The sequence below is a fragment of the Hyperoodon ampullatus genome (assembly GCF_949752795.1).
Source record: "Hyperoodon ampullatus genome assembly, chromosome: 2".
Classification (NCBI taxonomy): domain Eukaryota; kingdom Metazoa; phylum Chordata; class Mammalia; order Artiodactyla; family Ziphiidae; genus Hyperoodon; species Hyperoodon ampullatus.
Genome location: NC_136915.1, coordinates 76453711 through 76476847, shown reverse-complemented (window position 1 = coordinate 76476847; position 23137 = coordinate 76453711). Strand labels below are relative to the sequence as shown.

The window sequence follows — 23137 nt, the reverse complement described above, 5'->3', positions numbered from 1 at the left end:
TCCTTCCTTAGGGAATGGCCTTGGCACCCTTCTCAAAAATTACTTAACCATGTATGTGAGGGTTTATTCCTGCACTCTACTCCATTGGTCTATATGTCTGTCTGTATGCCAGTACCACACTGTTTTGATTACTGTAGCTTTGTAGTAAGTTTTGAAAGTGAAGTGTGAGACCTCCAAGTTTGTTGTCCTTTTTCAAGATTGTTTGGCTGTTTGGGATCTATACTCTCTTTTATAGTTACCTGTATAGTTATCTTTACCAGTGCTCTTTATTTCTTCATGTGGACTCAAGTTTCTGCCTAGTATCCTTTATTTCAGTCCAAAGGACTCCCTTTATTATTTTTCTAGGGAAGTTTGCTAATGATAAATTGCCTCAGCTTTTGTTTATCTGGGAATGTCTTTTTTCCTCCTTTTTGAAGGATAGTTTTATTGGATATAGACTTTTTGGTTGACAAGCTTTTTCCTTCAGCACTCTGAATATGTCATCCTACTGCCTCTCACCTTTATGGTTTTTGATGAAACATCTCATCCCTTGAATATAATGAGTCTCTTCTCTTTGCATTCAGGATTCTCTCTTTGTCTTTAGCTTTCAACAGTTTGATTATGATGTGTCTCGGGGAATTCATTGAGCTTCTTGGATGTGGAGATTAATGATTTTCATCAAATTTGGCACACTTTCAGCCATTATTTTTTGAAATATTCTTTCTACCCCTATTTCTCTCTTCTTCTCTTCTGAGACTTCCATCATGCATGCATTGGTATGTTTTAAGATGTCCTGTACGTCTCTGAGCCTGTTCATTTTCTGCTTCATTTTTCTTTATATGCCTCTGGATAATCTCAATAAACTGTTTTCAGGTTCACTGATTCTTTCTTCTATCTACTGAAATCTACAGTTGAGCCTCTGTAGTAAATTTTGATTTCAGTTATTGTTCAACTACAAAACTTCTACTTGGTTCTTTTCTATAATTTCTATCTCTTTATATTTTTTATTTGGTGAGACATCTTTTTCATACTTTCCTTTAGTTCTGTAGACATGGTTTACTTTGGTTCTTTGAACATACCTAAAATAGCTAAAGTTTTGTCTACTAAGTTCAACATCTGGGCTTCCTCAGGGACAATTTCTATTTCTATTGATTGCTTGGCTTTTCCCCATGTATAGGGGTCATACTTTAATGTTACTCAGCATGTCTTGTCATTTTTTCTTGAAAACTGGACATTTAAAATAATATAAAATGGCATCTCTGGAAGTCAAATTCTTCACCCCAACCTCAGTGTTTATTGTTGCTATTTGTTGTTTTTGTTGTTTAGTGACTTTTCCTAAAGGTATAAAGTCTGTATTCTTTGACATATGTGACCACTAAAGTCTCTACTCAGTTAGCTTAGTGGTCAGCTAAGGATTGGAGAGAGATTTCCTTAAATGCCAGAACCAGTAAGTCTTCCAGTTTTTGCCAAGGGTCTCTGTGAGCATGTTGGAGCATCCCTTCAATGCTCAGCCAGGCAATTGACAACTATACCCGAGTTTTAATTTCCTATTTTCACAGAGCCTGAAGGTCAGCCAGAAAAGAGAACTTAGGGCCTTCTTATGTTTTTCCTGATCATGTGCACAGCCCTATGCATGCACATGGACTTCTAGATTCCCAGGAATATGTCAGAGTTTTTTAGAATCTCTATGGACATCTCATTCCCTAGCTTTTCTTAGCCTATTGTTTGCCCCAACTGTTTTCTAATGTTTCCAATTAAACAATTCCACCTAAATTTTTTTTTTAATGTTCCTTGGGAAAGACTTTTTGCACTGAGTGAGCTCTGAGTCAGGTAAAATAAAGACAGTCTTGCAAGTCTTTAAGGGAACCACCAGAAAGGTCAAATAATGACATTTCACTGGAAATGAGGCTTTGAAGCAACTCCAGCCCCATTCTGCTCCCTCCTGTGGTTTCCAGGCTTCTTGTTTTCACTGCAATTGCAGGCTGTTGGTTTTCAAGGCTACCACAGAGCTGGAAAGAGAGGCATGGGAATAGGACAGATTAAAGCTTTACAAAGCTCACTGCCCTTACTGAAATTAAGCTATTTTTCATAAATGCTCCCCAGGTCGCTGCAAGCATTTTGTTAATTTCTGTAATTCTGAAAAACTTCATTCTTACATTTTTTTCCAGTTTTCTCATTGCTTTTATAGAAGAGAGAATTCTGGGAGGTCATTATGCCACCATTTTTGCTGTCTCCTAAGTCTCTAATCTTTAGTACACATCTTTTTAATATTCTGTGTGATGAAATGGAAGAACATATAAAGCATTTCTGCATATTGAAGTAAAATGGTTGCCTCAAATAAAAGCACTTGTGAAATTGTTTCAGTTGCAAACTGAATTAGCTGCTTTTTTCATGGAACACCATTTTTACTTGACAGAATGATAATGTTATTCAGACATGAGTATTTGGCAGATATTTTCTTGAAAATGAATGAAGTGAGCCTGTCATTTCAAGGAAAACAACTGATAATTTGATACCAATGGTAAATTTCAAACTTTCAAGCAACAATAACAATTGAGGAATGCTTGTATCTATTACAAGTTCGACAACTTACCAGTACTTACATTTTTCTGATGAGATTGGTGATGATGTTAACGAATGTAATCTTTTGATATGACATAACGAAATGTGTCAGTCTTTGGAAGATCTGCATTATTTCATGAACCATTATTTTCCAATGATCAATGCATGATTTTAACAAAAATCATGGTTTTTACTAAAATCACGCATTGGTAAATGATTCTTTCAAAGTTTAAGATAGATCAATAGATTTTAATATAAAAGAATATAAAATAGATATGTTGTAGATATGATTTCAGATTTCACATTTCAACTAACCTTCAAGAAACTACCACTTATCAAGTTCTGGTATAAGAAGAATATCCACAATTATCTGAAAAGGCTACTAAAATAATCTTTTTTCCAACTACGTATCTTTTTAAGGCTGGATTTTCTTCATACAGTTCAGCTAAAGTAACATTTTAATAGATTGAATATAGAAGCAAATATGAGAATATAAAAGCAAATATGAGAATCTAGCTATCTCCTATTAATCCAGACATTAAAGAGATATACAAAAGTGTAAAACAGTGCCGCTCTTCTCACTAATTTTTTGTTTGGAAAATAGTTATTTTTCATTTAAAAAATGTTTATATTAACATATAATGGATTTATTGTTTTAAGGCAATTAACACATAGTTTTAAGTTTTATATTTTAATTCCTACTATGTTAAATATCAAAAGCTGTAATGCACATAAATTATAAGTTCTTTAAAGCCCTTAATAATATTTAAAAGTACAAAAGGGTCCTGAGTCTGAAGCACCTGAGAACAGCTTATTGCTAGTTTTTTTAAGATCAAAGCCCTAACCACAAACAACTGGAAACTATAAAGGTGGCTATTGTTTACTACTTAATTCAGTTGCCCATATTTAGTCCCAATATATTTTTGTGACCCATGTCCAAAGTCTGCCAATTCTCACAAGAATGATGGTCAGAATTATTTAATCTGCATAGAACATTTTATGCTAAGCCTTTCTTCTTCTTGAATAGGCCATGCTTTTCTATCTCACTGCCTTTGTGCAAAGTTGTTACCTCTGCCTGGAAAGCTCTCCCAGCCCTTCTCCTAACAATTCATATTTATTCTTCAGATCTCAACTCAGATATCACCACCTCAGGGAAGCCTATACTGATCTAGTCCTTCCAAATCTCTTATATTCCCCAGATTTAATACTCTGTAATTTCTCTCATAGGTCCATGCACTTTTCTTTTATAGCACGTATCACAATTTGTAAATGTGTATTTTTGAGATTATTTGATTAATGCCTTTATCGACCTCTAAACTTTAGTTCTACAAGGGCAAGGTTGTTTTGTTTTGTATTGTTTGCTTACCATTTTATCCTCAATATGTGTTTGGCAGTGTACATATGCAGAATGAGTCAAGTATTTTCCAATATGAAAACCACATGTTGAGGCAAAGATGAGTACATTTTGTTGATTGTCCCATCATTTTAAATAGTTTTTCAAATTACCAACCATGAGTTATGAGAGATCTGTTGAAGAGTTTCTATTGTATGGGCTGCCAAGTAAAAAGATATCTCAGCAGTACAATCATTCTGAAAGAAATTAGATCGCTTGATTTGCCCACACAGATGCCATTTCACAGAACTTTCTCCCAACTCATGCTTCTTAGTTTCCAAGCTTTTTAAAAAATAAAATACGAAAAGACTTTTTACTAATGGTTAGGTTGGGTCTTTCTCTAAAAATATCTTTTATTAAATGCAGGAGGAGATTGGATTCATGATGTATTATTTCTTTGGGGACTAATGATACTTTTTCCAACTTCAGAAATTGTTTTTAAGACCGCAGAAGTATCAGATTAAACTAATGTGGTGACTACCTCAGGACAGTAATATTTTATTCTATTTTCCTTCCAAGAATGTAACTGTTAAAAATTACTACAGTTATTTATTCTTCACTTTACAATTTATTAACTGAGGGGATCATATTTCATTCTTCTTCCATGTGAGTAACTTTTTTGTGTGTTTTCATGCAGCAGAGACAAATAGTTTTTCATTTGAGAACTCTAGACTTTGGTCCTGTTTTAATTAGGAGACTTTTGAGATTTGGATGAAAGCAGCATATTGTCCTTTCGGATAGTCAGGCAATACTTGCTAGATCTGTCTAACCATAAGAGTTACAAACCCCTTTTAGATAATAAGTCTAGTATACTTTAACAGCAGTGCTTTCAGAATTTATAGGCTTTACTTTAGAGCACTCAGTGTTGATCTTATTGCTGATCTCAAATGGTTTTGTTTTACACAGAAACAAATGGATATCAATGCTGCTATTCAAGCCCTGATTGAATCACATACTGCCCTACAGATGGAGGTAATATATCTGGCTTTACTTACACTGGCACTCTCAATCTACAAATTAAACAGAAATTTTTTTCAGAGGCCAAAATGTGATTTTATCTCAAAGCCTGTATTTAAAAGAGATTAAAAGTAATGAAAAAAATTTTAAGGACAAAGTAAGCAATTTTAATAAACAGAAATATATGCATAAGATGTTTTTTAAGGAAAACAAAAATATAATATTGTTAAAGGATTTTTTTAAAATAAGGATTTGGTACTATAGAAGAAAATAGTTAAATGAAGTTAGCCATTTCTTAAAATGGGATCTATCTATCATCACTACTCATTTTTCTTATTTAAACTCTATTTATTCATAATATAGGTTTTTTTTCAAATTATGCAGTAGGCATAGTAATTAAGTTTTATGTCAGCTTGAAAACTAGACTTTTGAGTGTGAATTTAAGCTTTTATTAGTATCAAGATTAATAAAACATACAAATATGCCTATAGTTAAATATAAACTGTTCTTTACATCCTACTCCCAACTCCTTGCACACAACAGTTGTACGTTTTTCTTCTGCCTTGCTCCATGTTGATCACTTGGGTTACATGCTGGTAATGACTACTCCAAGCTTCTTTGCTAATATGATTCTCACAATGACTTGGCAGAGCTACCAGGATACTGAAGTGACCTTAACTGACCACAGTGCAGAGATATTCGAAACCTTGAACTACCTTAGCAATTTACTGCACAGCATCAAGAATCCTCTTGGCACACGAGATAATCCAGCACGAATCTGCAAAGATTTGCTTAACTGTGGACACAAAGTATCAGATGGTAAGTTACTGGTTTCCTTAAACTCTGATATCTAATTTTGTTTCATCATTTCAGTGTGTTTGAGATTTGCGGTGTATTTATTCCAAACCTTATCATTTTTGATAAAACCCTGGCAGAGGCATTTTAACATCAAGAACCAAATATGTACTCATAGAGGAAACATGTTTCTGAGGTCAAAGTATCCTTTTTCAAGGGTTCACTTTACAAAAGGTCTTCACTGCACAGCCTGACTTATGGCAACATGAAGAAAGAGATCATAGAGCCCTCTCTACCACAATCTCTATAATTAGTTTTTACATAAAATGGAATTTAAATGCCTCATTTCAGTATCAGTGACTATAAAGATAGAGTGGTTTGTCATTCTTGGAATTTTCTCGTCCTCACATTGATACTCCAAATCCATTAGCCAGAGGTGCAAAAACAGAACCATCAAGGAAAGGTTTAAAGCAAGTGGAAGAGCCATCATTATCTGATGATAAGTAGGGGAAACCCTGTCTGCTACAATATGTCATTTAATTTTAATTTCTATTGGGTCTACCTGGTCAGCTGTGCAATCAATATTAGTAGTTATCATTTTTTGGTAAAAACTCTAGTCTTAACACACAATGACATATATGCTGATTTGAATATAACTAAGTTATTTAATTCTGCAGGATGAATAGTAGTCCATATTTTATTTTATACACACACACACACACATATACATATATATGTATATATACATGTTTGTCCAAAAACATCTTCCATTCTAGAATACAGTATAGTGAAAATATTCATTTTATTTATATTAATAAAATGCTTAACTTCTATAGATATTTCCTGCCCTACATTGTCACAAAAACAAATAATATTTACAGTTATAGCTGCCTACAATAATTCAAATTTGATTCTTTCCCATATTTGAGGGTATAAAAATGCAATTCTATAGAACTGAAAGGAACAAAGACACTACAGGACATACAAATTACCGAAATCTAATTCAAGGTCTGCCTTCCTCATAGGAGAAATAGCTAAGTGGTGATGGCTTGTAAGGTATCAGAAAGGTCTTTACGCCCAAAAATACTTTCATCGCTAGGAGACTGTAAGTGCAATAGAGAAACACAAAACAGCAGGGAAGAGGGGTTATGACAGAAAGTAGGGTGGGGGGTGAAGTGGTAAATAGAGTAGGTAGATAAAGCATCTCTGAGAAAGTGACATTTGAGCAATATCAGAAGGAGGTAAGGGAACAAGCCACAGGAAATCTGGGGAAAGAGCTTTCCAGGAAGAAAGAACAAACGCACAGGCCCTTGAACCTGAGCGTGTACTTAGCATGTTCTACTATTAGCAAGAAGGCCAAGGTGACTGGAAGAAAGTGCATAAGGGGAAGAATGGTAGGAAATGAAGTCAGAAAGATGTCAAGAAACCAGATTATACAGGATCTTATAGATTACTCAAAAGACTCCAGCTTCTACTGAATAAGATGGGAAGCCTCTGGAAGATTATGAGCAAAGGAATAACGTGACTTGACTTAAATTTTTAAAATGTTACTCTGGGTGTTGTACTGCAAATATAATGAGGATAGGGTAGAAGGAGACATTGAGAAGACTATTGAAATAATCCAGTAAGAGATGATGATGGCTTGGACTAGAATTGGTGGTGGGGAAGTGATAAGAAATGGTCAAATCTTTGGATAAGTTTTAAGGTAGAGCCAGCAGTTTTTTGTTGGTAATTCGGATGTGGGTTATGAGAGAAACAGAATGATAAAGGATGACTCTAAGATTTTTGATTAGGGACTAGAAGAGTGGAATTGCTGTCAAAAGAGATAGAGAAGCAAGTTTGGAGACAAGATCAGGAGTTCAGTTTTGGATGTATTTAATTTGAGATGTCTGTTAGGCATTCAAGTAAGGATGTCAAGTAGGTCATTGGCTATTCAGGAGTGAGGTCCTGGCTAGGGGTAAAATTTATGAAGTCATTTGCATATAAACAGTATCCAATGCCCTGAGACTGTTTAAGACTACCTAAAGAACAGATAAATAAAAGAGAAGAGTTCTCAAAACTGTGCCTTAGAGCTCTCCAATGTTTAGAGAGGTCAGGGAGTTGAGGGGGAACTAGCAAAGAAGACTAAGAAGAAGCTATCACTGAGATAAGAGGAAAACTAGATGGATGTGGAGTGAAGAAAATGTTTGCCTGAGGAGGAGGGGATCTACTGGGTCGATGTCAAGTTAGGTGAAGACTGAGAAAGGCTACTAGATTTAGTAGTGGGAAGGTCTTTGATGATCTTCGCAAGAGCGGTTTAGAGGAATGGTAGCAGTTAAAACTGTATTAAGAGAAAATGGTGGAGCTGGAGAGTTTCCACTCCCATTAATGAAGCAGGTAATTCAATCTGCCTAACGAAACTTTTTGAAAATTAAGTTAAAAGCATCAAATACTGACAAACTAGTGAGGGACTTTCAAGCCAATATTTTGAAAAAGACAGCAGAGAGATAAGCACATACTTAGAGCTACTTTTGCCCTGGGTGTGTTCAGAAACTGAGTAGTGCTTTCGGTGGCTTCACGGGGATAGGGGTCAAAGGTTGGAATCTGAAGTCCACAAAAGGTGGGGACTTAGGCTTTCAAAGGGCTCCACTTTAAGAGTAAAAATAAACTGAAAGAAAAGATATTCATACAGATTGCAGCCTAGCTTCACATCATCAAGACTGCTCAGAAAATCTCAAACTGTGAACTTGGATTAAGATGATTCCAGACTGCTAGTAGCCCCTTATACCTGATAGAAACAAACAAAACTCTTCTATAAAAGATAATATCATCCTAGGGCTCAAATTATTTCCACAAATATTTTTTCAAATATAGTGCCCAGCACACAATCAATGATAACTAAGCACACAAGTTGACAAAACACCACGAATGAGAACTGGCAGAAACAGCAGACAACAGAAGCTGACTCAAAAGAAAAAATGAGAGGAAAAATTTGAAATGGAAGGTTTAACGGACAAGGTAAACCTTATTTAGGAACACGGTTTATTCACAATAATAAGAGAGAAGGCAGAATATATGTGTGCAAGTACAGATAGATGGGTAAAGGTCATAATGGGAGTTTATATAAGTTTCCTTCAGTTTGCTTTAGTTGTCTCAGTGAAACTGAAAGGTTATCAGTCAAGAATAAGAATGAAGGAAAGGTATAATTAACTTGAGAGGATAGGAAAAGGTTTCAAATGGTTAACTAGGAAAGTGACAGAGGAAATGAACTAGGGAAATATAGTAGTATTATCTGGCAGCCTTTCAAACGTTTGAATTTAAAGTGAGGCCAGTCAGCATAGTTGTGTTTTTCTCTAGGCACATTTAGTTGTGCAGGTACAGGCACAGATTAGGCACAAAACTGGATTTATGCAGGACTGGGATTTTATAAGACAAGCACAGTGAAGTGAGGCAGGGCAAGAATGTTAAGGAAGTCTCTAAGGAAATGATCATAGCAAAGGACTGTGGGTTTTAAGCTAGGCAGGAAGAGAAGTGAACACATGATTATGAAGGACAATGAAAAAGTGGTAGCATCAATGGATAGTAGGTCCTAATGGGATCAAAGAATTATTAGAGTCAGAACACTAGAGGGAATGAGGTGGAATGAGAAGAGAGGTGAAATCATGGAGGAGATCTAGCTGTAGGTAATAACAAAAACTAGGGTATGGCCTTATAAGTTAATGATTAAAGTAAACAGGACAGGAGAAGGGTACAAAAACGTTGGTGGGAGAGAGTTTGAGGCACTGAGAAGTCGGTATTGCAAATATCAACCACGTGGATGTAAAATCACGAAGAATTAGGTTATAAATAGATTTTCTGAAAGTGATAGCTAGCCAAAAGCTAGAATCATCAAAGAAATAAATTTGGTGATAGCAACAGGAAGAGGTAACAGGTGATATAGTGCAATGACAGCAATTTTACCATGGAGTGTTTTTAGGGAGAAAGTGGGGAGAATGGTCTGAAAGTGGCAGCGAGGAGCAAGAAAGACCCCTTCCCCACCCAGGCACAATGCTGTAGAGGCTGTGGCAGAACTTGAAAGAGCTGCAGGGGAAGCAGTGTTCTCAGGAGAGAGCCAATTTGGAGTTAGAGCATTTAGGCCTATAAAAGATGTATTATGGTATAGTGCTTTATCTGTAGCTCAGCATACCCTGATAAAAATGAAGCCCCTACCAGTTCACCATTGTACAACATAATGCCTGAATTCAAAGCATTCCACCCCATGTAACAATGAGAACTTGCTTGAAGGAAAACGTTTTATAAAGAATACATTCACTCACATAGTAGTAGGAAACTATTTCTTGAAAGAGAGGAGATGATGAATCAAGATATGACTGTAAGCCTGGATCAGAGCCTGTTTTAAAAAAAAAAAAAAAACCCCAGCTATAATTTCTACAAACTACAAAATGTTCAACATTCTGAGGAAATGGGAAAAAACAGGATGGAGGTGGTATTAGGATCTTTTTCACCCCTTTCTTCCATATTTCAATAGATCAGTGATTCTCCAAATATAGTCCGTGGACCAGAATTAGATGCAGATTCTCAAGCCCCATCCCAGATTTAATGATTCAGCAACTCTGGGGATGGGGTCCAGCTATCTGGACTGTCTGTAACAGTCCCCTACTCTTGGAAGTACCAATTCAACAAGTCTTCACTTTGAAAAATTAGTAGAATAGTAAAGGGGAGAATAGTCGAGGATGTTGTGGAAGTCGAAAATGATACACCAGGTGAAGCCCAGGATGAGCTGGAGGAATCTTTGCTGTGGAATAGGAATGGAACAAACAAGGATTTCTACCTATTATAGAAAATGACATTTTACAAATACTGTTGATTGTCTTGCCTTTTTAATGCAAGAAGGTAGGGCCATCTCATTCAAAAATTCCTGCCCTTTGAGTTTAGAATAAGGTGCTATTTCAGTATTCTGAGCCTGTTATTCTGGAATTAAGATGCTAGCCCAGTACTTTTCAGTCTGAATATGTCTTGAAGTCTTTTACACACCATTTGATTCTCCTGGGCACTCAATGGAGGCAAAGGTTGGCAGGCTTACACTGGCTGTAGAGATTTCAGTTTTTTCCACTTACAGATCTGAAAAGAAAGCACAAAAATAACCATTTAATTGCACATTTTTCTTCTGGAAACAAAAATGTTTATTCCTTTTATTTTAATTATCAATATTATACATAAAGATATGTTTTTCCTCGGGGAGATTGAAGAAGTTGTTTCTGTTTTTTAAATATATACATTCATTTTTAAGCTCTGTAATGACATAGAACAAAAATACACACATATCCTATATTAATTTCAACTTTTCTATTAACTATGTAACTTTAGACAATTCACTTAAAGTTGCTGCGCTTATCTATAGAATGAAGCAACAGATTCAGCCATTTGGTTGTTTTTTATTAAAATTATAAAATGCCCTTAAATTGATAGGTATGTGAAAAATACAGTATTTTCAGTATTGGTTTTACATAATGCTTGCAGCTTTCATTCTTTGACTAAATGTAAATATCTTTATAATCTTCTAAGTTTTTTAAAAGGAAAAAGTGTGAAAAACATATTGAAAGTATCATGATAATTTGTAAGGATAGTTCAAATATATTTTAGCATGGCATTTAAATATCTTTATGTTTTACAATAAATTAATAGGAAAATACTGGATTGATCCAAATCTTGGATGCCCTTCAGATGCCATTGAGGTTTTCTGCAATTTCAGTGCTGGTGGTCAGACATGTTTATCTCCTGTCTCTGTGACAAAGGTATGTTTTGAATTTAGTACTTGCCCACTATCAGTAAACAGTGATTTTTAAAATTCTTTCATTTTAAATAATTATGAATTTTATGAATGGAAGCAAGATATTCTCTACCATATATGAGGAAGAAATTTTTTATTTTTAAAAAATAATCCTGTTAAATCTTGACATTTTGATTATGTATTTTTATGACTGGCTTTGCTTGGCTTACTCTACTGACTATGCTTTTTAAATTCCTTTTAAAAATGTAAAACATATGTTTTTATGCACATGCATTCATTAGAAAATTCCCAAACAGCTGCAGTGTTTGTACTCAGTAATCAGTTACCTTAAGTTTTACTGAAAAAGACATCATCATGATTAAAAGAGGAATTTCACCACAAAGCTTGCTATTTTTGGTGACTGGGCACAAAAATAACCTCTCCTAAACATCCACTGGATATTATTTAAAACTTTTTACAAGTATAATTCTATAAACCAAATGTTTAGAATGAATGAAAGTTAGCTTGGTACGTAACAGTGGATATTATAACAAGCATTTCTAAACCCTAAAGCTTAGTTCTACCTACAACATATATTGAAGAAACTAAAACTGCATTTCTTTCTTTTTCTGGTTAATCTACCTTGGCCTTCCCAAGAACTTTTCTCATTGACAAAGAACTGATACACGGACCTATTGTGTGTTTTGTCCACCACAGAAAGGCAGCAGCTAAAATATGCAGTGTGTCAGTCCCTCCAGCTGCTTATCATTAGACTGCTCTCTCCTTCTAAAACGCTCCCCTTCATTAACTAGGGTGTTTCACCAGCTCATCTCAATAGCCACTCACCACTGTTACCCAAAGCAGAGGAGGGGAGGATTCTTATGCTCCTATGGAATCTGTGTAACTAATGAGGAGCAGCATGATCGTCCTGCTTCCAAACTATGCATGATCATCCTCACTCCCTTGGGTTTAGCCCAGGATTTTTATTTGGATTATCATGGAAGAAAAGGGGAGACTGGTGTGCAAAGAAGACAGGATCAAGTGAAGGAGCTGCACTCCAGTTCTTTCCTTGGCTGAATCAATTCTCCCATCTCTCCTATCCATAAACTCAACCTGAGAAAGACTGCGCAGGTAGTGGAAAGAACAGTAGACTTGGAATTGGGAACCTGGATTCTAATTTCTTTTCCTCTACAAACCTGGGGAATGATGCTGTGAGCCACCAGAGAGCCCACTCTGTGCCAGGTGCTGCGCTAGCTAAATGACAGTGGGCACTTCAAATCCTCATAACAACCCTGTCATGTCGGGGTTATACCCAGCTTTACCAACAAAGAAACTAAAGCTCAGAAAGGCTACATACTTCACAGGTTTGTGGTTCTCATCTGCAAAATGAAGGAATTTGAATTACTTCAGCTCTAATATTCCTCATGATGATCCTTCCATGTTTTCATCCTTATACTCTTCCTTTGCCTTTCCTCTCTTTCCCTGAAGTTTTGCTTTTTTGTTGTCATTTTATTTTTTTCCTTCTCTGTTACCTCATAACTGATATTTCTCTGATTTTGTGTTTGGAGATTAACATAAATTCCTCAGTAGGAACTACTTCTATTCATTTATGTTATGACCATCCCCATGCTTGAATAATGCTAAAATAATAATGATGATGATGATGATGTCTAAAGCTATAGAAAAATCTGTTTCCTTGTTCAAGCCTAGAAATGTGCAGTCATACTTCCTTGCTCCAGTGTTGCCCTATATCGTTCACTTTATTAGTAAATACTTGTTCATGCGTTCATTCATTCATGCAATAAACATTTACTGATGACTCACTGTATGACTGGAACTGCATTAGGGGCTGGCAACACAAAGACTAAGATTCTGTCTTTGTCTGTAAAGGCTCTCATAGTTAAAATTAATCAATTTAATATTACAACTTTTAACTTATCTTTGGAAACTCAAAAATAAATCTTCAAATGAAAGTATAGACAGAATTTCAGATTTTTATGAAAAAATTTTAAGCAATAATCAACAACAAATTATTAATGCATCTTAAATAACATTATGCAAAGTATCTCCTTTTTTTTTTGTTCATATCTAGTAGCCTAGTAGTATGCTAAAGCCAGCTCATACTGCTCAGGAGAGCCTATTACTAATATCTCTTGTGAACTCCATGTTTAATGACACTACCTTGATAGCCTAAAACCAGCCATGGTGGGAGTATTTACAACTCCCACCATTGGGGTGGAAATCAGAAAATGCTATAAATCAGGGATTCCCCCCTGCCCCACCCCTGGCCTGTCAAGGACTTTCTTCAGGTTTCCCCAAACTATAAGTCTTTCAATTGCCATATCTTATAACTTGCATATTGTTTCAATGACATTAGTTGGAGTTTGGAGTTGGAAAAGTCCAGATGAACTTCCTTCATTTACTGAGCTCAGAAGCCACCCATATCATCACCATTCATTGTCTAAACACTCCAGTGTGGACAAGTGCTCAGACAAGTGGCTCAGGATTGACTATTGGTTTCAAGGGATGGAATAGCCAGATTTTCGAAGAAAACACTCTACTTGAACCTAAAGTGCTTTCAGATGACTGCAAGGTAAGGGAATGGCACTTTTAGAATTGTTCAATATAACTAACGTAAAATTGATAAAATTATATAAAATTAATATGAGTAAGACTTGAATTGCAAACCGCAGATACAGAAGGGTAGTAAGTTTTTATGTGCCTGATGTGTAATAACTGTACATTCTTCAGAATCAATTATTTGCTTATATCACATCAACTATTGTCACACCCATTGTTCACCTGTGAAGTTTTATATGCAAAACAGGTGTTAATATATAAATTTAATTTTTATTCCCCATATGAAATAATTATATCATAGATCGATGGATGGATAGACAGATGGCAGATAGGGCATATAGACAAATGATTTCCTTCCAATATTTTTATCACTGTGATTCTGCATCTCATTACTTCATGGAAGGCAGGTTATAGAGGCAAGTCAGCTTTATTTCATTTTGTCAGTCCCTATACCTGATACCAAATAATGGGCATAATGGCAGATTGACTGACCCTACAAATCTGTATTTGATTCATAGCCCATTTTTCCTATTAAAATTAAATAATAGTGAAGAGTCTATAATTTTAAAACATTACATTGTAGAGTAGGTGTTGCAAACTATAATCCACAGACCAAATCTAGCCCAGCACTCGTCTTTGTACATATATGCTACTGGAACACAGCCACACTCATTCGTTTGTTTATTATCTAGGGCTGTTATCACACTACAATGGCAGAGTTGAGCAAGTGCGACAGAGACTGTATGGCCCACAAAACCTAAAACATTTATTATCTAACCCTTTACAGAAGAGTTTGCTGACTCCTGTTATACAGTATAGGGTTGTCCACTTTACATACATCCTAATTTCTTTAAGTAGCTTGGTTTCCGGTTCTGGTGTACTATGAAGTCCATGATTTAAGATCTCTTACCATTTCTAGGGTGCTTTACTTTTTCACATTTCATTTTCAGATAAACAGCTCTTAGGTATTTGAAAAATCATGAGCAAACAGAAGTATACAGCTCACTCTCTATAGGTGAAGAGATGAATATTACCAACAAATTATTTTAACTTTCACAATTTTGTCCCAAAACTTTCAGTGGCTCACTACTATTTCTGAGACACAATCAAAACTTATCAGCGCTTTATTCAGCAGTTAGAATAGTCAGGCCCCAAACCTACCTTTCTTTCACTGACAGTGTACCCTAAAGTGTGGGTACCTTTCTACCTTTCACTGACAGTGTACCCTGAAGTGTGGTCCACCTGATCTATTTATAATAATAATAATAACAAAAACAACAATTCCTACTACTAATTATTGGAGACTTATTAGATGACAGGTACCATGTACTGCATACATTATTTAATTATAACAGCTTTGTGAAGAAGTTCCTATTAGTATCATTTTATAGGTAAGAAAGTGAAGGCACAGAGGTTAAGTAACTTGTTCAAGGTCATACAGCTAATTAGCAGAGGAGCAAGAAATCAACCCCAGGTGTGTACAGTTCCAAAGTCAATGCCATGCTACACTGCTAGGGACTTTTAAGTGAATACTCATTTAATCCACATAATACTGTGAGGTAGGTTTTTATTTTTCCCATTTTATATGTGAAGAGAATAGCTGTACTTGGGTTTCTATCAAAATCTGTTCCAAGTCAAAATCTGTGCACTTAAACCCCACGCTAGGCTTATTTTCACAACCACATTCTACTTTTCCAACTGTTTTGTTTTTTTCTATTCAGGTCATTCCCTTTCTCTGAAGTGCCATTCTCTACCCCTCTAACCAAGTGGAAATTGTAGGCAAACTTTAAGGCCCATCTTAAATTCTGAACTCACAAAGCTTTCCCTGACACTTCCAGTTGGAAATGAGGGACTTGGCCCTCATTGTCTACATTATTTATGTTTCATTTATCATATACAGTCTTATATTATGGCTGTTTGTTTCTCCTCTCCCCAACTAAATTTATAAGTTGCTAGAATTCAGAAGCCAGAACTAATTTATTCATCTTTATATTTTCCAAGCACTGTGAGGAAATGGAAGATTACATCTTATTCAACTGTGCCAAATGTACTTATGCTCAACACATATTGTTTGAGATTGAATGAAGTTAATCTGAGAGTGTCTTACACAGGGAACTCTATTCTAGTTATTACACCAAGCTTATGACTTTGGTAATTTATCTTCTTTGAGCTTCAATTGCCTTAACATAAAATTGAATTTATAGTTTAGGTAATTTCTAAAGCTCCTTCAAACTTTAAAATTTATACCATGATAATTCTGTGAATGAGTAAATGTATAAACTCCTGTATAAAAAGCTTCACAGGGCTTCCCTGGTGGCACAGTGGTTGAGAGTCTGCCTGCTAATGCGGGGGACACAGGTTCGAGCCCTGGTCTGGGAGGATCCCACGTGCCGTGGAGCAACTAGGCCCGTGAGCCACAACTACTGAGCCTGCGTGTCTGGAGCCTGTGCTCCGCAACAAGAGAGGCCGCGATAGTGAGAGGCCCGCGCACCGCGATGAAGAGTGGCCCCCACTTGCCACAACTAGAGAAAGCCCTCGCACAGAAACGAAGACCCAACACAGCCAAAAATAAATTAAAAAAAAAAAAAAGAAAGCTTCACAAAACTAGTCAGCTGTGTTTCTCTATTTTGTCTTCTTGAATCTTAATCGTATAATAGTTTTTGATCCCTAATAGAATTTACCAGAAACAAAAGAGCATACAGTAATAAAGAGAAATAGAAAGGCCTAGAAGGAAAGAAAGAGAAGAATGAAAGAAACTATATAAACAGTAACCACAGAATGGAAAAAAAGAAACCTAAAAGATGATTCAACGTAATTATAATTTACTTCTACTGAAGTGATTCTGCTTATTTCCTGCCTAAAGTACAGAGAGGTTGAGCTAGCTCATTCTCTTTCATCCAAGAAAAATGCCCATCCTGAAGCATCAGTCCCAAATAAAGGAACACAAAACAGATGGGTATTACTCATATTAGGAATAGTGCAGTTTTTAAATTCATATCTGGTCCAATGATCCACAGACAACAGAAGCAGAAACCCTCAAAAGAAAAATCAGAACACACAATGCCATTTAGAGAAAGGAATAAGCACATATTTTCAATTATTCATAGTAATTGTTACTGTTTTTTGAGCATTTACTCTGTGCCAGGCATTGTTCTAGGCACTTTCTGTTCATTATTTCTAATCCTTAAAATAAGTCTACATTGTCTATGAAGGACACTGTCTGCTGCTAATGAAACAATTACAGATTAAAGCATTTCATTCTTATTTTACAGATTCAAGATGGCAGCTGGCATAAAGCAAAATTCCTTTTTCACACCCAGGACCCTAATCAACTTCCAGTAATTGAAGTACAAAAACTTCCTCATCTCAAAACTGAACGGAAGTACTACATTGAAAGCAGTTCTGTATGCTTTCTCTAAAGTCTCTGAATTAGTTCAGAATTCATGCTGTTGGCCAGGTAATTGCTGCAGAGGGAAAAATATAGACAGAAAGGTACTATTGGATATTATGAAATGCATGGAATAAAGCATTGGCTAAATCTTAAAGAATCTCGGGAAGAAAAGACTTCCTCCTAAGAAGGAGACGAGGCATTTTTTAAAGGACTATAAGTATTTAATTCTTTTAAAAATTATATTGATCTGAGCTTTCTTAGAGAATTCCCTAGAACTGAACATTTATAAACATGGAATTCTTCAGGATATTCTATATTTTTTGACTGTCTGAGAGCAAAGTACCCATTAGACAGCTGGAGACGCAAAGCACTATGGAGCAATACTGGCTAATGTTCCCAGACGTGCAATGCTTCTGTCTAAAAATTGCAAGCCACAGTCTGATATATCTTATTTTCCCAAATACTAAGCTGTATTCAGGTCCCCAGTGGGCATATACATCTTAGCCAGTGATACACTACCTCTTACATGTTGCCTTTTTGTGTTGCTTGGTGCTCTTTCTAAAACAAGGTGCTTGTGGCTTTCGTAGACTATTTCTTTATTCGTCTTTGTCATTCTTTAAGAGTGTATGTACTGGTTACATCAAGATATGTTTTGGTTGTTAGTACTTATTTTAATTTGTTTGGTCACATACTTAATAACAGTAAAACATTATTTATGTGAAGTCCTTGTTTTATTTTAAAATTCTCTTTGTGGATATTAGAATCAAAGCGAGCACATTGTAACCTGTGCTTAAGCACAAGAGAATTGGGAGGGGTTTTTTAACTGTTTTATTTTTTAAATTGCTGTAAAAAATTGTAGGCCAGCTACATCCAGTAGTAGGTTTGGGTTAGAGTTTAGGGGTTGTGATATACTATTTTTAAAAATCCATGATCATCTGGGATGATATTTTGTGTATATATATTTTGTAAAGTTCTAATTAATTCAGCAAATCTTTTGAAATTGCTGATGTTTTAAATTATAAAAACTTTTTATTTCTGCTTTATAGAAATTACATGTTTTTGTAATTATTCATTGATTTTATTTCACTGTTCTTAAATTTAATGTGTTGGGACCTAAAACAATTCAATTTACCAGTCTTTAAAGTAACATTCAGGAAAACAAAAACAGGCCTTTGCTATTTAAAATAGGCTCAGTAAGTTCAGACTTTCCTTGTTGTCAGAGAAGTGTTTGTTAGTTAAGTATTAAAAGAAAAATATTATACCTTTTGGTATATAGAAAAGCATGTACATCCATTATAAACATACTATTAGCCGCAGCAAACCACACTTGCCTATCTATAATAAAAATGTGCTTTAAAATCTTTTTTGGTGGTATTTGTTTTTCTCCTTTTTTTACCATATCCTTTTATTATATATAATAGCCCTTCTGGCATAGACCTTCTGTACTATATATATTTCATTACCAGAAAGTATCTATTGCATACATATAAAAGGATTATAGGGCCTATATCCTACTTGTACAAAATGAGGTCATGGCACAGAAATAAACTCTCTCATATATGGTCAACTGATTTCCAACAAGGGTGCCAAGACCATTCAGTGGAACAAGGACAGTTTTTTCAACAAATAGTTCTGGGGAAACAACTGGATATCCATATGCAAAAGAATGAAGTTGGACCCTTATCTTACATCATATACAAAAATTGACTCAAAATGATGAAAACTATTGCTGTAAGCCACATTTGGAATAATATCAAAATTTAAAAAAATAACTTAAAATGGATCAAAGTCCTAAATGTAAGAGCTAAAACTATAAAACTCTTAAAACTTAGGTGAAAGGCTTCATGACATTAGATTTGGCAATGATTTCTTGGAGCTGACACCAAAAGGACATTCAACAAATGAAAACAATAAATTGGACTACAGCAAAACTTAAAACTTCTGTGCATCAAAGGACACTATCAAGAGAGTGAAAAGACATCCCACTGAATGGGAGAAAATATTTGCATATTTTATGTTCGATAAGGGATTAATATCCAAAATATATGAAAAACTCTTAAAACCCCACACAAAAAACAAACAAAAAAAAGCCCCAAGCAACCCAATTTAAAAATGGGCAAGGGACTTCCCTGGTGGGCCTGTGGGTAAGACTCCGTGCTCCCAATGCAGGGGGCCTGGGTTCGATCCCTGATCGGGGAACTAGATCCCACATGCATGCCACAACTAAGAGTCTGCATGCCGCAATGAAGATCCCGTGTGCCACAACTAAGACCCAGTGCAGCCAAAATAATAAATAAATAAATAAAAATGGGCAAAAGACTTAACAGACATTTCTCTGAAGAAGATATACAATGGCCAACAAATGAAAAGATGCTCAACATCACTAGTCATTAGGTACAAATCAAAACCATAATTAGATACCACTTTTTACCCATTAAGATGGCTATTACCATCCCCCCAAAAGAGGAAAATAACAAGTGCTGGTGAAGATATGGAGAAATTGGAACCCTTATACATTGCTGGTGGGACTGTATTATGGTATAGCCACTGTGGAAAATAGTTTGGCAGTTCCTCAAAAGTTAAAGATAGAATTACCATATATGACCCAGTAATTCTACTTCACATATATACCCAAAAGAATTGAAAAAAGGGACTCAAACAGATATTTGTATACCAGTGTTCACAGATGTATTATTCAGAAGAGCCAAAAGGTAGAAACAACCCCAATGTGCATCAACAGATGAAATGATAAAATATGGTAGGTACATACAGTGGACTATCATTCAGCCTTAAAAAGGAATGAAATTCTGATATATGCTCCAACATTGATGTACCTTGAAAACATTATGCTATGTGAAATAAGCCAGACCAAAAGGGAAAATACTGTATGATTCCACTTATAGGAAGTACCAAGAACAGACAAATTCATAAACAGAAAATACAATAGAGGTCACCAGAGGCTGAGTGGGGTAGGAATGAGGAATTGTTTTTTAATGAATGTAGAGTTTCTGTTTGGAATGATTACAAAGTTCTGGAGATGGGTGGTAATGATGGTTGCACATCAATATGAATACGCTTAATGCAACTGAATTGTACACTTAAAATGATTAAAATGACCAATTTTATGTTGTGTACTTTACCACAATTTTTAAAATGGGGCTATGGCAAAGATGTCTGATTTCCTGATTGAGAAACACAAATGTTTTTTAAAAGGAGCCAAGACTGATTCTAAATGAAAGAACCCATAGTTTATACTCGTTTCAGTTTATACGCTATACCTTCTGTTTACCCTCCCCCCCAAAAAAAACTTGTATCAGAGACATAAATGATTTTCCTAGGTATCATTTAGGAAATATATATAAAACAAATTCCTTACTTTGTGTTTGTTTTGTTCCTGAAATATTAAATTTAAAGCAAATTTTAATCAACTTATTTATACGCAGTATAGTCTGGTGTTTTAAGAGTACTCTGAAGGTAAGCTATGTGACTTTGCATGTATTATATATTCTTCATTGCCCCAGTTTCTTCACTGTAAAATGGGGACAATAAAAGTAAAAATCTATATTTGTTAGGGTTCTCCAGAGAAATAGAAACAGTAGGAGAAATAGACAAATGAAAGATAACAAATAAATTGATGAGAGATGACAGATATAAAGATATAGATTTAATATATATAATAATATACATATAACATTACATAATAAAACATATAAATATATGTTTTAAATATATACTGTATTTAATATTGTTAAATTGTAATTAAAATTATATTAAAGTTAATATATTAATTATATATATTATATGGAGATTTATTATGATGAGTTGGCTCACATGATTCTGGAAGCTGAGATGTCCCACAACCTGCAAGCTAGAAACCCAGGAAAGCCAGTGGGGTAATTCATTTAAGTCTGAAGGGCTGAGAACCAATGGTTTAAAACCCAGTCTGGGGGCTAGAGAAGATGAGATATCCCAACTCAAGCATGCAGACAGAAAGCAAAGAGGGGCAAATTCCTCCTTCCTTTGCCATTTCTACTCAGGCCATCCACGGACTGGGTGATGCCCACACACATGGAGGCAGCATTTTACTTTACCGAGTCTACTGGTTGAAATCCTACTCCCATCCAGAAACACCCTGTCAGACACACCCAGAAAAAAATTTTAACCTGGTCACCCTGTGACCAGTCAAACTGACACAAAAAATGAACCATCACACTATCTTACCTGGAATGAAACAGAAATGTAGTTCTTTCTGTAGGAAGCAAAAAGGTGGTTTTCTCATTTGGTAACTCCGCAATAAGCAAAGAGAGCGAATGCCGCTAATGGCAAAGAAATGATTTGAGCAGTAGGAACACGTTTGGAAGCAGGCACTCTGGCAAACCTCACTTTCTAACCAAAATGTATGAGTTTGGCCCTCTCACACAAGACTAGCAGTTTCAAAAATAAGTGTAAGCTAAGCCTTCAATGTATAGTGCTCTGTCCTATTAAAGCATAAGTTTTCACTATGACCTACACAGTAATTGGCTATGGTAAGTATGATGAAGTCACTGTCACCTAAGCCTAGGTACACAATTATGCAATCTGTGTGCTTTGGATTCAGAGTCCTGGTATAATTCAAAGTCAAATTAGAGAAATGGCACCTCTGTAGAGAAGAGCAACTGGCAGGGAGTCTGAACTATCATCTTGGCTGTACCTAGCGGGGAAATTTTAGGACTGCACACAAGTACAAAAAATAATCTCACTGACAATCCACTAAAAATAATTTGATTTTGCTGGGTATCTAGTTCAGGACAAATTTAGAGTTGGAATCAAGAAAACTTCTCACTTCTTCAAGCAAACACTGGAAATCCAGTTTCATGAAAAAGCCATTCTTCATTAAGGGATAAAGATCTCCCTCATCCATTAGAAAAGAAAAAACTTTAGTGGCTCAAGATGGCGGAGTAGTAGGACGGGGAACTCACCTCCTCCCACAAATACATCAAAAATACATCTACAAAGGTAACAATTCTCAAAGAACATCTAGTGAACACTAGCAGAAGACCTCAAACACCTGAAAGGACAAGAAAGAGCTCCAGGTAACTGGGAAGGACAAAAGGAAAAAAAAAAAAAAAAGAGGAAGCAAGATGGGACCTGTGCCCCTGGGAGGGAGCTGAAAGGAGAGAAGAGATTCCCACACCCTGGGAAGCCCCTCACAAGCGGGGAGATCAGCCGCGACAGAAAAGAAACTTCAGAGGCTCAGAGGAGGCCACAACAACCAGTTTGTGGCAGGCAGAAGAGAGAGAGACCTACAGACCTACACAGACAAGTCTGTGCCACTGCCCTGAAGGTCCCAGTCTGAGACGCGCATCTGCTAGTATGGGCGGGGGTGGGGGCGGGTGCTGGAACTCGGGATTTAGAGGATAGACACGGGGAGAGGGTGGATGCTGGCTGAGCAGAGACAGCCTGAAGGGTCTGGAGTGTGGTACAGCTGCAACTGGGAGTGTTCACGTAAGAAACGCAGGCCTGCCACAGAAGCGAAGTGCCATTGTTAAGTGGCGTGCAAAGGGAGGGGCGAGGCTGCCATTATAGCCTCCTTCTCTATGAGCTGGCTCCCGCCTCCGTGGGTTCCAAGGGAGTGCACCCCATCCACCGCCTCAGCCGGCTCCCACGCCACGCACTGCCTCGCTGCCTCAGCAGGCCCTGGGAGCAGACACCAGCAGGTTGCCCACATGCAGACGTGAAGCTGAAACTAGAG

The 23137-nt window shown here is 36.1% G+C and overlaps 1 protein-coding gene across 1 annotated transcript in view; it reads left to right on the top strand.

The window, feature by feature from the left end:
- The window catches only part of COL24A1 (collagen type XXIV alpha 1 chain), a gene marked incomplete at both ends in the record, with an annotated part of 398140 nt that extends 380706 nt beyond the window's left edge, over window positions 1–17434 (top strand). The window contains 5 exons of the mRNA XM_079698762.1: window positions 4841–4906; window positions 5542–5710; window positions 11351–11460; window positions 13813–14028; window positions 17288–17434. Coding sequence (XP_079554888.1) covers window positions 4841–4906; window positions 5542–5710; window positions 11351–11460; window positions 13813–14028; window positions 17288–17434 — 708 coding nt within the window. The remainder of the gene's footprint in view (window positions 1–4840; window positions 4907–5541; window positions 5711–11350; window positions 11461–13812; window positions 14029–17287) is intronic.
- Window positions 17435–23137: the final 5703 nt, after the last annotated feature.